The sequence below is a fragment of the Protopterus annectens genome, chromosome 5.part1, assembly GCF_019279795.1.
Source record: "Protopterus annectens isolate FY-2018-M chromosome 5.part1, PAN1.0, whole genome shotgun sequence".
In the NCBI taxonomy this organism is placed as follows: Eukaryota; Metazoa; Chordata; order Ceratodontiformes; family Protopteridae; genus Protopterus; species Protopterus annectens.
Genome location: NC_056736.1, coordinates 634045898 through 634062276, shown reverse-complemented (window position 1 = coordinate 634062276; position 16379 = coordinate 634045898). Strand labels below are relative to the sequence as shown.

General features: G+C 40.6%; 1 protein-coding gene across 3 annotated transcripts in view; it reads right to left on the bottom strand.

The window, feature by feature from the left end:
- Nucleotides 1-16379, bottom strand: part of KATNAL1 (katanin catalytic subunit A1 like 1) — a 928864-nt gene that overhangs the window by 174856 nt on the left and 737629 nt on the right. For all 3 annotated transcript variants that reach the window (XM_044073252.1, XM_044073251.1, XM_044073253.1), the window contains one exon: nt 2547-2681. In XM_044073252.1, coding sequence (XP_043929187.1) covers nt 2547-2681 — 135 coding nt within the window. The remainder of the gene's footprint in view (nt 1-2546; nt 2682-16379) is intronic.

Here is a 16379-nt window from a genome sequence, read left to right as displayed (position 1 = left end):
AGGTCAAGATAGGTTGTGTGAACCACCTTACCCTCATCCACGGCTTTGGTGACTGCCTCAAAGAAGTCGATCAGGTTCAGGAGGCATGATCTGCCTTTCACAAACCCGAACTGGGTGGGATCCAGAGTTTGGAGGTTACCAATGTCTTTGTTTATGAGTTTCATGATGATACGTTCCATGGCCTTGCAGACCAGGCTCATCAGGCTAATAGGTTGATAGTTCCTGGGATCAGTGGTGGCTCCCCCTTTGTGGAGTGGGATAACTGTTGCTGTGCGCCATTCAGTGGGCACAAAGCCTGATGCGAAGCTATTATTGAACATGGTGCTTAAGTGAGGAGCCAGTTCATTCTGAAGTTCGTGTAAAATGCACTCTGGGATGTTGTCCGTTCCCATGGATGCTGTGTTTTTGGCTTTAGAGAGTGCAGCTTTTACCTGCGTAGTTGTGATTACAGGGACTCTGCATTCTACCTGTATAGATATGGGCCCTTTAGGGGGTGAAAGGGGGGTAAAGTTAGCAGTGAACCGATCTGTCAGGATGTTGGCAATTTCAATCACAAAGTATCATCTTACACTACAAAACATAAGAGTGAAAAAATATTGTAATGAGAAAAACATAGAATATATGTTTCATAGTGGAGTGCAATGAAAAACAATAACATGAATTGAAGAGAATATGTGAGGAAGAATTCAATAGTTATATTATTTGTTACATAGATTAGTATGTGTTAAAAGAGACCAGAGACAATTTCTAATAAGATATTTAAAGAGATATCAGAGATTACATGATTAGACAGTGAGGTGAAATTGAGTGATGTCTTAGTATAAAAGATGGTGTTCATATTATGGTTATAGAAGGAAGAAGGATGGACTGAAGGAGGTTATAGGAACAGTGCAGGGTAGGGTCTCTTCAGGTAGCTTAGGTGAGGAAAAAGGTACAGGAAAGCTCTGCAGAGATGAATTAAATAAGGTGAGGTAGTGGGGAAAACAAAAAGGAGTGGAGTAGGAGGCTAGAGAGGATTGTGAGGTGTGATTTAGGTAAAAGGGGGTTAGTGAAGTATAGTGGGTAAGTTCAGCCAGGACTGGCACAAGAGCAGGTCCAAGTATAGTATGAGATCAATGCCTTTGCACTAATTGTTAACACAGTCTAACCCATGTTGCAGCAATTGTGAGTCAGTGGAAGGTAAAATGAAACATCCATTTGACAGTCTGTAAACTTAGACAGTCATAGACCAGGGGGGGTGGCTTGAAGATTTGAGAAATATATGCCAAATAGGAGAGGGCCCAACACTGAGCCTCTGGGTACATCATTAGTAACTTTTTTGCTTTCAGATGTGGTGCCTGTGACTCTACCCACAAGGGTTTTGTCAGACAATCAGTTAGCTATTCACCACACAACATATGGATTTATATTCAAATTTACAAGTCTGTCAACAATGCCTGCATGGTGGGTAATGTCAAACACCTTGGTGAGGTCCACAGTTTGTTTTTACTGTTTTTTTTTTCTCCTCGCAGATGACTACTGACTTGTCACCATGATCTCTCCTTGTTCACTATGTCTATCAGGCACTTCTAAACTCTCCCAGACTTACACTAATCTATGTTAAGGGCTGGTGAGTAGATCAAACCTCATGGTGAATATTGCTGCCAAGGAGTGTTTTTCACCTACCCATTTTGCTCCACGCCTTCCCTTTGCACACACACCTGTACTTTCTTGAGGGAGGTCATGCAATGGGAATGAGCTGGCATGTCATCCCACCTCCACTGTGACTTAGCCAAGATCCCGGACAATCCCTCCTTAGAACAATCCTTGCCTTGACTGTCCCAGCCACCATTAGCGAATGAATGCAGGAAGCTCTTAAGTGAATGCTTCCCCCCAACTACAGGCATGCCCATCCTCCCTGCCAGCACCTCAGACACCTGAGCTGCTAATCGACCCTTGGTCACCTGCAATGTTCTTAGGGCTTTTTCCATTTACACCACAGTATTAGCAGACTTTTTTCAAAGAAATCGATGGGTTAAAGAAACAAATCTGCCTTTGACAAAGCCAAACTGATAACAATCCAAGGTTAAGAGATTTTCGGTGTCTATATTAATGAGGTCTGAGATATTATGTTCCACATCTTTAACAATGGATTTGTAGTTACTATGGTCCATGGGTGGACAAAGGGTATAGCTCAAGCACAACCTAAATGTAATAACTGATGAGATACAGACAAGTTGAGTACACCAAATGGTCTTGTTCTGTCATCAAATTTTGATAAACATTCTCAATACAATTTAACACCTAAATGGTTACTATATATCTTGTTAGTAGAGTACATGCTGTTAGTAATGACCATTTTCCATTTTCACTTACCAGACAGGAAACAGGTTTGTCAGAAATAAAGCCTGATACATACTAGTAAGTGAAATTCTTCATTTGCTGTGATTTGTCAAATTCTTGCTAAACCGCTAATAAAACAACAGTTGTGCAAATGATCACACATTTTAAAATTAATACCTGTTTTTAAATCTGTCAGTGGAGCCTGCATATCCTGTTAAACATACCTGTAGGAAGAGGAATATAAATTCGTTTTTCTAGTCGCCTTCTTAATGCTTCATCAATATCCCATGGAAAATTTGTAGCAGCCAGTACCATAACCATTTTTGAGGGGTCATCATTTTCTGATGCACCACCAACACCTAGAATTATAACAACAGTATTCTGACTTCTGTAATTGTAAAAGGAAACACGCATTGTAACATGCATAATTCAAATGCTAGTCCAGGGAAGGCAAAACAAGCCTATTTTATAAATGGCATTTTTCCCAGTGACTTAGTATTCCCCAATAAAACAGCAAAAGGTTAATAATACATAACACATCCTAATTCAAATGCCTCAGTGAAATTATAAAGAATGAAACAGGGACTAACAGATAGAATTAATTGGTGGGTACTTAGGTTTTGTGGCCACGAGGGTGCACTACAGCTAGAAAACATATTTCAGGCATGACCTCATAACATGAGACACGAGAGTGCATATCACATAAATGATCAAAAATACAAGTTAAATGAGGTATAAACAGGGTGTAAATTTCTAATACAACCATATAAAGAGTACAGCTGGGTGACAAGGTCACTTTAAAGCTCAATATAACGGAGGCAGACAAACATACAGTACTACAGTAATCATTACAAAATGAATTTGCTTTTCCTTTTATCAACACAAAATTTCCAAGCAGTACTTGTGGCCATACATGTAACTTTTATCAGTCATATGAAAACAGTGGGCAGAAGTTTGTATCCTGCTGAACTATTTAAAACTGACATTGGTTTGTGTTCTTCAGTTCCAAGGAATGTATGAAAACTACCCAGTAAAACTAACATGTAATGCTGCTCACAGAAAAATAGATTAATGCAGCTGTAACACAGTACCAAGAATTCCAAAAAAAAACAGCTGCCACATTGGAAGATGAAGATTTCTGAAATAAATATAAAGCAGGACTCAGATTACATACATTAAATATTGTATTCAGCAACATAAACAACGGGAAAGTGGGTGGAGTTCTTGTTTATTCATTCAAATGTTCTGTCTTTCTTCAAACAGGAGTCCCACATCAATCATAACACAATGGGTAGTATACCCAGCAGGGGTCTATACCAAATCATCGAATCATGATTATGCGAATGCCTCATCCGTGAACACCTAGTCAGTGAACATACTATTCATCAAACTAACTTTTTAGCGTAAAGTTTCCTATGGCAAACGGACAGTAGTCTGTCCTAGTGACCATAAACAAAACCATAAAACTTAACAGCTATGTTGGTGATGGGGGCTATGTCCCCACACCCCCCCCCAATGCGGGGAGCTATGCCCCCCACATCCCCTAACTAAATATACCATTCCGATATTGAACTACAGTGGGGAAAAGGGCAAATTCCAGATGGTGGCCAACCATCGGTTTGCCCTAAGAAACTTTTGCTAAAAACTTAGTTCACTGAATAGGTGCTCGACGAAGAAGCGTTCACTTAATTGTGATTCCATGATGTGATATAGAACCTATCCAGCAGTACCCTGGACCTTCTGTACAAGACACCTTTATTAATTTATCACTTATGATGTAGACACAGATACATTAATAGCAAACAGCCACCTTAACATGTTTTTATTTTCATAAATTATACATTACATATATGTTTTCTTTCATTCCTTTATTTATAACTCTCATTAGTCTTAGTCCAACATTACATAAATTACAAAAATTCCTGCCTTCCCTTAAACCAGTGGTTCCCAAACTTTTTTGGTTCTCGGCTCCCTTGCTGAATCCCGGTTTTCCCACACACCCCCCTCCCCCAAGGCGCGCATAAAGTGCATATTTCATGGGTTCCCAAAGTGTGCACTGTGGTGCCCTGGAGAGTCACGGCTTCCTCACAGGGGTGCTGCGAACTAATAAGCTTAGCTGCAAAATAAACCGCAAACAGTTCATGGTTTATTTTGCAGTTAAGCTTATTAGTTCACGGCGAGTGTGAGTGGATGCAGGAGAAGAAGTGGCTGTGTGTGTGGGAGATCGGGAGAGTGAGAGTGATGTGTGAGTGAATGCAGGTATGAATGAGGAAGTGGCTGTGTGTGTGTGTGTGTGTGTGTGTGTGTGTGTGTGTGTGTGTGTGTGTGTGTGTGTGTGTATGAATGCAGGTATGAATGAGGAAGTGGCTGTGTGTGTGTGTGTGTGTGTGTGTGTGTATGAATGCAGGTATGAATGAGGAAGTGTGTGTGTGTGTGTGTGTGTGTGTGTGTGTGTGTGTGTGTGTGTGTGTGTGTGTGTGTATGTGTGACATCGGGAGACTGAGATCAATGTGTGAATGAATGCAGGTATGAATGAGGAAGTGACTGTGTGTGTGTGTGTGTGTGTGTGTGTGTGTGTGCGCGCGTGTGTGTGTGTGTGTGTGTGTGTGTGTGTGTGTGTGTGTGTGTGTGTGTGTGTGTGTGTGTGTGTGTGAGAGATCGGAAGAGTGAGAGGGATGTGTGAGTGAATGCAGGTATGAATGAGGAAGTGGCTGTGTGCGTGTGAATGAATGCAAGTATGAATGTGTGTGTATATGTGAGATCGGGAGACTGAGAGCAATGTGTGAATAAATGCAGGTATGAATGAGGAAGTGACTGTGTGTGTGTGTGTGTGTGTGTGTGTATGTGATTCACACCTCTCAACTGTACAGATTTTCACAGAATGTCCATTTTTTTGCCTCATATTTTTGGTGTGTTCCTCCTAAACTCTGTACTTTTCTGGCAAATAGTTGAGGATTGAAGTAATTAAATAATGACAAACATTTGAGTTTAAGACTCCACATCCTTCAGAGAATTCATGCTACTGCAAAACCTATTATTCCATCAACTGTCTAAGTTTGTAAGAGCAATATTTCATATCTGCCCCTTTTTGTCCCTCCATCATTTTAGGCTTTGTTCAGATTTTTAGAGCAAAAACAACCTGATGAAGATCAACAGATAGACCGGGGCATAGTGCCCTGACATTCCAGCCTGCCACTTGCAATACTGGTAGTTGGCTTTTCTTTTTTTCATTTCCCGGTGCAGAATTTTACAGTCTGCTCCTCAGTATTTGCCTTAGCTCCAAGCACCCATTGAAGCAGGCAGACTGTGGCAGGTCAGCACCTTACTGGCTGGGGGCTGCCCAGCTTGAGGCGAGTGATAGCTAACCAGTGGGACTGCGATGGCTCCTCCCACCAATGAAGACTGCTCATGGCCTCCAAGCTTATGCCAATCACTCTGGACTAATAACTAATGACTGCTGTCTCCTGTGTTGCTTCTTATGCTGTGAGCAGTGGCACTTAAGTAAACTCTCCAGGACACAAGCCTGGGCATAGTATATGGATATGCTGAGATGCCCAGTCGACAGGATCCCCCCTCGGCCTCCCTGATGTGGTCCAAAGGAATGTAGAGTGATACTTTAGGCATCAACTTGGCTGCAGGACTTGTTGGAAGGAAGTTGGATTTGACAACCAGCGAACTTAGGGGTTCCACTTCGGATTTTCTGTCCGGGTTTACTCTCATAGCCTTTTTTTCTCCTGAAGATGTCCACAAGGTGGTGGAGCAATCATCCAATGGCCAGATTGTGGGTTTGGAATCAGTTTCCTTCTCCTAGATGAACTACCTGACAAGGCTAACGAGCTTCATCTACCCGGGTTTTGAGTCAGAGTTTACCTTCGCTAAGGCTAATGAGCCAACCAAGTTATACCACCAGGCACTCAGTCGCACTACACAGCAGGTTCTGTGAAAACAGAGGGCCCCGTGAGAAGGTGCTGCTGTGGACACAATAGTGTAGGAGAGGCCATATGCAGGGACCTCCAGTCTAGCAGACCAGATAGTAGTCCCGTAGCAATCTATATACCTGGAAAGGAGAGGCTGTAAGAAATGCTTCACTTTCCTTTAACCCCAGTAAATCTTTTACATTTACCTAGGCATTACATAATGCTGCCTCTCTTCCTCCTTTTATAATCAGGATGAAGGTGTACATCTGGAACAATGAAATCATACAGGCAGTTAATTTAACAGAGGTCAGGATGTTGTTGAAAGAACAGGAAGAGTAGCACTGACAGACTCTAAGATGGATAGGCAATCACTTGCAGTAGTACTGACATCTATGGTCTCCTTAGAAAATGTGTGGTTATCAGAATTTGTCAAGATGGGTCCTACTTTGCTATTATCAAGGCCTGGGAGTTGAGACAATAAAAATAGAAAAGAGACCTTGATCTCAAATGAAAGGAAAGGCATTTGTTTTCTGTACTTGAATTTGCTCAGTGTTACCTTGGGAGATAAACAGATCTATTAGAAATATGTATGTATGTATATATATATATATATATATATATATATATATATATATATGGGTCTACTTGAAATGAACGAAAGACCACTTACCCAAAGACGACATCGCTGAGACGAGATCTCTAAAACCTCAGTTGATTGAAGGACCATGTTTCCCATGGTAAGTATCCAGTTGACCAAAATTTAACAAAAATGTACACCACACTATCTCCAATCCACCCAGGTGGGGGCTATGCCTCCCCACACCCCCCCAAAGTGTGGGACTGCACCCCTCCACACCCCTATCTAAATATACCGACTCTGGGATCACACTACAGTAGGGAAAAGGGCACATTTCTCCATGTTGGTCATCTGGAAACTTATCTTGGGAAATGTTTCAGCAACATCGGCGATCTCGTCTCAGTGATGTCTTCTTCAGGTAAGTAGTCTTGTCATTCATTTGAAGTAGAGCTATATATATATATATATATATATATATATATATATATATATATATGTCGGGTCTATGTTAAATCACTGAATGCTTAAAAAAGCGAACAATGATTTATTGAATTCATGTAAGTGAAAGCTTATAATCTCGAATGCTTACAACAGTGATTTTTTTCCATGGTAAAAATATATATGTGTGTGCGTGTGTATGTGTGTTTGTGTGTATATATAATTTCATTGAATACTCATTTCACAAAAGAAGACTGAAATCACATACCTTCAGAAGACTTTTTTTTGCGGGCTAGCCCACCTATACCCACTTACCTAAACATACTAACTCCACAGTCACATAACTGTGGAAAAAAGACAAAACTCCTCACACAGTGAACTACTACTGGTGCAAAAACACAAACTTTTATAGCAAGCAAAGGTACAAATTCTGTTCAGCACTAATATGTCTTGTAATTCCTGTGATCCAAAACAGTGATCTTCTACAGCCTTACATTTTTCTGTGAGTTATGATTCAACCAAATGAAACTTCAATGAGATTTTGTTGAATCATTTGTGAGTCAATGAAATGCAATTCGATAAAATGAAACTGACTCACAGATGCAGATATACAGACAGACAGATAGGTAGATAGATAGATAGGGTCTATATTATAACAACGAATGATCAGATGATCGAACGTTGTTATATCGAACTCTAAAGTTCGAAGTCACAAGACATCGAACAACCAGAACAGCGCTTTTTTTTCCCAGGGGGAAAGAAATCACTGCTCCTCAAAAAAAATAAAATCGCTGCTCCCAAAAAAAAAAAAAAAAATAGAGAGAGAGATATTAAAACATTGCACCCCCCCCCACTCCCCGACGTGAGGGGGCTGTGCCCGCCCTACTTAAATATATTAACTCCAAGATCGCACTACAGTGCCAAAAATGGCAAAGTGATGGAAGCGGCCAAGTGACTTCTTTCCCAGGGAAAGAATTTGCTTATATGCCGCTTCGTCATTTTGCCTTTTCGACATTTCAAGTTCGACCAAGACGCATTTGACAAAATGCATCTTCGGTCATCTGATAGGAACCCTATAAATAGACAGACAGATAGATAGATATAGATACATATTACAGTTGTGAACACCTTCTGACTTTCTGGATCCATCCGATTTTCATTTGTAAACAACTAAATGTGCCTGCTGAGACTGCCAGCTTTCATATTATGCTGACCTGGTAAAGACTGCACAGCTGATAAGAAAGATCAGTACTTTGTTCATTTACATATTACATAAATGTTGTACTGTCAGCCCAAGTTTTGACTTGGCCTGGAAATAAGTTGAAAAAAGCTTAAGAATATTTAAACTACTCACCTACTCACTGCTCTTTGACAGTTATGTGGTGGATTTTTATCGTTATATTTCATCTGCCCTGAAAAGAGACAGAGACTCATACCACACTCAACAGAAATAATATGAGGTACCTGAAGCAACACGCTGACCAAGGGAAGAGCTCTGGTAATTTTCTGACAATCTACTCCGCATGTCAGCTCAGGTAGCTAGGAGGTTAATATGGACTGGATTTGGTTAAAAGACTGGAATATTTGATTCTTATAGTCCGCGGTGGTACAGCGGTAGCGTTGTTACCTCACATCAAGAGGCTCTCCTGTTCGATTCTCGGCTGGCGTGCCTTCTGTGTGGAGTCTGCATGTCCTCTCCGTGGTCGAGTGGCCTCCAAAAGACATGTGTGAATGGGTGTGCCTTCGCTGAAGGTTGGGTGTCAGGCTGGCAACTCGGCACCATAAAGAGCGACTGACAATCATTAGCAGACCGGAGTTCCGCTGTCGACCCCTAACCGGGAAAAGCCGAAAAGACAAACAACAACAACTAAAATATTTGATTCCACTTGCATCTGAGTACTCATTATGGCTTTTTATGAGTGGTCTTGCATACGGAACTGTAGTTATGCCATGTGTTATGCATCTTAGAGTCTGAAGCCACTCCCTTGAACTAGTTAGATCCATCTAAAGGAATGCTGTCATAAGAGCAACAACCTCCTAGCGTTTGTCCTGAGGTAAGACAATGCTGTATAGGGACTTCTCCTTAATACTTCCCAGAAAATGAAGCCTCAAGTGTGGGAGAGATAAGAGTTTTTCCAATTCATGATAATGTTCAATGTTGAAAATAAACATAAACCTTCATGCTGGTTGTTTAACAGTTGCTTTGAGTGTGATATTAGAAACTTACATTGACGTATTGAAAATATGAATTCATTTTGCTCCTAGTACAGTACATATTGGGGGCATCTGCTCTGAAAATGTTCTTGGAAGTTGCTGCTTGGCAAAATGGGATAACTCAAAATTGATGGTGCGTTTGTCTTATTCTGAACCCAACATATTTCCTGCTCAATATAACCACCCAAAACTTTATAAAAATAAGAGTAATAAGAAATAAGAGATGAGATGTTTAGCTTTCTGGATTTTGCTGATCATATGTGGTTATATGAGGTCTGGAAAAAATCATGTTTCTTTGGAATCAATCTGCATTATGAATAAAACCCTTTTCCCTCTTGATTTCTGGAGACAGGTAGTATAGCGTTCTTCTGTAGAAGCAAATGGACCTACTTGAAAACAATCAGCAGGCAGCTTTGCAGGGTTGCTGGTATGAGGGATAAAAAAGGTATAGAAGTGAACTCTTTGCATACCTAGAGTGTCAAGCTTCCTTACTCACCTGTATTAGAAAACATAACAACATTTACTGTCATAAAAGGAGATTTTTTTTTCTCTCCAGGGGAAGTAAACTAGATGGGGAGGAGAGAGTACAGGAGCGAGACAGTGCATCATCTCATTGTTTAGTTTTTATCTGAAAAAACAGCTTTCAGGGACCTGATTTGTCTGTTTTGATTCTCTTTCTGGTCCTTTCCCCCAAAAAAGGCTTTTAACAAATAAACTCTATGGCTGGAGACAGAAAAAATACCTTAACATCATACTAAGTTCTTTGTTTCTGGTCAGTGCTAGTCAGTATTTCCTTTGTGGCTGGTCCAGCTTCCTGTTAATGAAATATCCAGCATGGATAACTTATCTTCAAGGCCTATCTCAGTTCTTAACCAATGAAGGGAACTCAGAACTAATCCCAAAACAGCTGCCGTTATATACACATCAAACGAGTCATAGTTACAGTTGGCTAAACAGATCTCTTATTTAACTTTGACAGCACAGCCTGTCTTTTACACTTCAGTTCAGTAATGTCTCAATAATTTCAGACATTTGCTCCTGGAGAGATCTCCAATAATTATTACAATTCAGTGCCCAATCTACTAAGATTTGGGAGGTATGTACTTTCCTCCTATGCATGTCAGATAACCTAGACTCTCTGTCTGGTGACAAAGTAGTAAAGGCCAGATAGTACACTTCTAGCAAATATATTTATCACAAGAGCTGATCATTCAAGGAGAGGTCACTGTAACAGTAAATCAAAATATTTGAGTTTGTCCACCTAATCTGCCTTTCTTTCCTTTTAGAATGTTATCTGTTGTGCCAAAATCCATATGAAAGTCAGTGCTGGGTTTATGTCAGTGTTCCACGGACTCTGGTGTGCAAGGTGCTCATTACAATGTAAGCGTTATTAGGAACTTTCTTCTTTGTACTTCAAGCCACTTCTTGGCCTTCAAAAAAAACTTGTTATAACTATACAGACAGTAGCTGTTTAAAATTCTATAACTAGATCTCCTTGAATGATGTACTTTTCTTAGAGGGATGGCTGGAGTGCAGCTGTACTGTTACAGTGGTCTTCCCTCCATGTTATGTTAAGTAATTCAGTATCAGTTGTACTGTCTTCTTTGGGGAGAGGCATTGTAACAATAAACCATAACATCTAGGTAGACTTCTAAGCAGTGCCAGCATACCCTTTGGAGGTGGACAGCTAATGTTTTCCTGTAACAAAACAGTGTAAGAAACTTCTCTGTGTGGAAGATTTTCAGTCCATATATTTCTAGTTAATCACTGTATATTAATCAGATCAGACACTAGTAGTAGAAGACCCTGACCCTGAGCAGCATCTTGCCCTCACCAAGAATGATGCCACAATACAAAGACAAGATGATCAGCTTTAATAATTGGCTCAAGTTTTCTATGGACATCTCCAAGAATGCATGGATCATGCAATCCCAAATAAACCCAAGTCCCTCTCCACCAAAGGCAAGTGTCCTGTCTGGTGGACCTCAGCCATTAACAAATTGTATAACAAAAGAAGGAAGTTACTGCACGACAGAGCAAAATCCCATAAAGGGAAGACATCTCTGATCAACACTAGCAGAAAACTACGTTCTCTCATAAAAACATCCAAGGTCAACTTTGAGAGAAAAATCGCTAAGGACACTAAAGATAACCACAAACCCTTCTTCAGCTATGTTAGAAACCTGGGCGGAAACCCTCAGATATGCTCAGAGTTAGTTCACAACAACAAAAAATACACTGAACCCACAGATATTGCCAATATTCTGGCTGACAGGTGCAGTGCAAATTTCTCCCCTCCCTCACCCCCAAATGAAGAAATACTTATCCCAGCTGAATGTAATCTCCCTGTCATCTCAGATGTCCAAGTGAGAACCACCCTCAACAAAGCTAAAAACACAGCATCAATGGGACCTGACGGTATCCCGGGTTGCGTGCTACGTGAACTCCAAGAGGAGCTAAACCCACACATAAAAATGCTATTTAACCTTAGCCTTACTACAGGATATGTACCTGAACACTGGCGTACAGCAACAGTGGTCCCACTCCACAAAGGGGGTACCTCTACAGACCCTGGGAACTACCGCCCCATAAGCTTAACCAGCCTGGTCTGCAAAGCTATGGAAAGAATCATTATGGAACTCATAAACAGAGACATAGGGGACCTACAGACACTTGACCCCACCCAGTTCGGCTTTGTAAAGGGCAGATCCTGCCTTTTGAACCTGGTTGACTTTTTTCGAAACAGTCACTAGAGCCATTGATGAGGGCAAAGCCTACCTGGACGTGGCTAAGGCCTTCGACACAATACCCCACTCAGGCATCATAGATAAGCTCAACAGCTTAAACGTAAACCCTTATGTCACTAGTTGGGTTGCAAACTGGCTAAAGGACAGAACCCATAAAGTTAAAATCACTGGAGCAATGTCAGACTCAAAGCCAGTCACAAGTGGTGTCCCACAGGGATCTGTCCTGGGACCCCTCTTGTTCGGCATTTATTTCTCAGATGTTAAAGCAAACATGGGAGGGTTGTGGCTGACAAAGTTCGCAGATGACTGCAAACTAGGTGCCATAGTTGATACACCAGCGAACACATACATCCTACAAAAGGGCCTCAGAGAAACAGACAACTGGTGCCGGAGTCATGGCCTTAAACTAAATGCCAAAAAATGTATAGTCATCCCCTTTGGGAAAAACAAAGTACCCACAAATTATCACATAGACAGCAACCCATTGAGTACGGAAAAAGTAATCAGAGACCTAGGGACCCAAGTCGACAGCGACCTCTCATTTGACAACCACGTTGCCAAAGTGGTTAGAAAAACATTCTACCTTGCACACCTTATCATGAAGGGATTCACATCCAGATCCAAGGATGTCATTGTACCCCTATACTCCTCCCTCATCAGACCCATGATTGAGTACAATGCCCCATTTGGTATGTACCTCACCTGGCATTTGCAACAGCTGGAGAGACCACAAAAGTACCTCACCAAGAGGATCAAGGGTCTCCAACATATGTCTTATTCTGCCAGACTAAAGAAACTCCAGCTCTATTCAGTAGCATACCGCCTGCTCAGAGGTGATCTCTGCCTGACGTACAAGGCCATGTCCAATCAAGAACTGATGGACATGCTCCACCTCAAAAAATCCAAATCCATCAGGACCACGAGAGCTAAAGACTTAAACCTCGGCACAGGTATGAATAGGACATGCTGGAGGGATAGATTCATAACCCAGAGGCTTCCCATGCTCTGGAACAAGATCCCAGTTCATGTTAGGCAGAGCCCCTCACTGACTCTCTTCAAGAGAAATCTTGATGAGTGGATGGGAGATCGTAAGATTACCCCAGGGGTCACATCTGTGTCACTACTAGACAGGGGCACAGTAAACTAATTCTATTATATAAGGGGACCTTCATTGTGTCACTACTAGACAGAGGCACAGTATTCTAAATCTATTCTGTGCATTTTTGTACCATTTCATGGGGTGGCGAAAGCCACATCACTGTGGCTAGGCTTACAAATGCCCCAGGGCAGATAGCCTAGTACTAAACTATGAAACTACTAAACTATGAAACTAAGTAGCGAACCTAAACTCGTCTTAAGTCAAAACAAAACAAAAAATAACAGAAAATATACAATTGTACAGCATTACTAAGTATTCAAAATTACTTGCCTTACTTGGATTACTTTTGAATACTTAGTAATGCTGTACAATTACATATTTTCTATTATTATATTTCTTTTGTTTTGACTTAAGACGAGTTTAAGTTCGCTACTTCTACTACTATTGTCTGATCTGATTAATATACAGTGATTAACTAGAAATATATGGACTGAAAATCTTCCACACAGGGAAGTTTCTCACACTGTTTTGTTTTTGGACACACTACACTTGTTTAGTGAGTTGTTTTGAGACTTCGGGGATACCACGGAGATTACCTTTTTTTTTTTTAATGTTTTCCTGTAATACAATCATAATAAATGCCCGTCCTTCACCTGCCCTGTACTTCCATCTTGTAGTGTTTTATGAAGATGTAGACCATGTGCCAACTTCTAAAACATTCTGGGCAGAAATATTTCTAGCTTATGATGTTACTGCAGCACTGTGTCATGCAGAGATTTATTATACTTTATATAGCAAAGGGAAATGCAATGAGCCAACCATTCAGAATGGGTCTGCCTAACTTGGTAGGTCTTATTTTTCTTTTTTGAAAAAGACAAAAACTGATCATTTTGTTCTTCTAAAATCATCAGTTTTCCTACTGTAATGAGTTGTCTGCACATAATCCAGCATATGTAGATGTTCACCCTCATTCTGGTAGTTTGCGTAAAAGGCTGCTATTTGTGCAGTCTGACTCAGACTCACTGTTGGTACAACTTTGGCATAAAAGCAGTTTTATCTTCAAAGACACAATCTGTTATGCCATATCAAATAAGGCTGTTTATATGTACAAGTTGCAACACTAAGTTTATTATACCTGAGGTAACAGCAACTGGAAAATACACTTCATGGGAAATATTTTAATTCCACACCATACATCTGTTTGTTCAAAGAGAGGCAGTGCTAAGTTTACACAATACAAAGTTCAGACTGCAAAGTGGAGGATATCTCTTCTTGGTTGCTGTAGGTGAAGAACACATTTTGGACTTAAACGAAGATTCTGTTTCTATCTGTGGAGAAGTTTGGATACAGGCAGAGACTGCAGATACATGAACTTTAATTTCAGTTGAATAAAAGATTCAAATAATTCAAGACACATGTTGATCGGTCTAAGCAGTATCAGTGGAACAACAGGTAGCACACTCACCTTTGGTGCAAAAGGTTCTGGGTGCTATTCTCACATCAGGTGGTTGGACTGCTGACACTGTAGTGCAGCATAAGGGGAATAGATGCTGCACACCTGAATGTGCTGTTCTTCAGAAGAGATGTTAAACCAAGGTCCCATCTGCTTGAGTTGGTGGTAGCTCAGTTAGATGCAAAAAATCCTGTGGCATCTATTGTGTTGTCCTTTGGAAGCAATGTTAAACCAAGACCCCCATCTGCTTAAGTTGGCGGTAGCTCAGTTGGATATAAAAGATTATATGACACCTATTGAAAAAACTAGGAGGAAGTTCTCTGATGCCCTAGCCAAATTTCCCTGAGTAGTATAAACACCACATCAGGTCTCCCCTGAAAAGAGGCCACTAGACTTGTGGGACTAAGCTGGATAACAAAAGATAAGTTAATAAAAATAATGTAGCCCAATTTTTTTTGTCAGAAACCTTTGAATCTTTAAAAATTGGTTAAGGTGCTTTCTGACATACATTATAGAAGGGGCACAGAATTCAAGGGTAGGTCTAACAATAGCAGAGTACAACGGGACAAGAGACTGCATAAAACCTACAGAAGATGCCCTTACTGATTAGTTGAACAATGCATAGGTACTTCCAGATCACAACTGAGATGAAGAATAAAAGGAAGATTATTATCACCAGAGGTAACTTAGTCTCAGATAAAATGCATCACTTTTGGGACAGAGTACCGATAATGTGGTAAAATGAGGAGATGAAGTCAGTGAGCTTAGACACTGGCCCAGTCCAGGCCCTGTAGGTGTATCTGTACATAGAATTAGTTATCTAGTTTTCTGGGCAAGTAAACTTTCTAACTATCTCTCCTCGGCAACAAGGTCATCTTTAGGGTAAATAATTCTGTTATGACAACTAGAGCAGAATCTATCCCTAACTGTGGCTGACCCTAATGAAAACATTAATGCTCTGTGGCAACTTGAAACCGTAAAAATACACTGCCAATCATTAGTGGACTGGAGTTCTGCTGTGGCGACTTCTAACTGGGAAAAGCTGAAAGACAATTTTAGACTCTGTGCAGAAAAATATGCCATTTCATACCTCTCTCCCCACAATGCAAACATTACTGCCTTATATTCCAAAAAGCTAAATGGCTGCTTATTAAACAAAGTGCACATCTTTTGAAGGCTCACACTTACTTAAGCTTCTACATTTAGAATGCTTCCCTTAGCTGCAAAACTGACAGGTAGGATCCCTTCATATAACCTGATAAATTAAATCACATACACAATACTAGTATTACATGCTCTCTTTCCAGTCACTTTGTAATCTATTTTACCAACATCCTTTTAATTTTGGAATATTTCTAATAAGTAATGGAACAGTTTGAGCACTGGTAAACTTTCATGGGTTTTGTAAATGCCGTTTACAGTGGAGGCACCATTTTCTAATGCTTTGTCATGGAAATGAGTCGTTTTAATGGTGGACAGAACTAAGGTACCTATTTTGGGGTCTGGGACATTTCTTTTTCACTTGGCAAGTACTGGGGAATTTATATATTATTTCAGCCCATGAAGATTTTTTTTGACTGTTTGGAATGCTTGGGTTCATCACGGACACAAT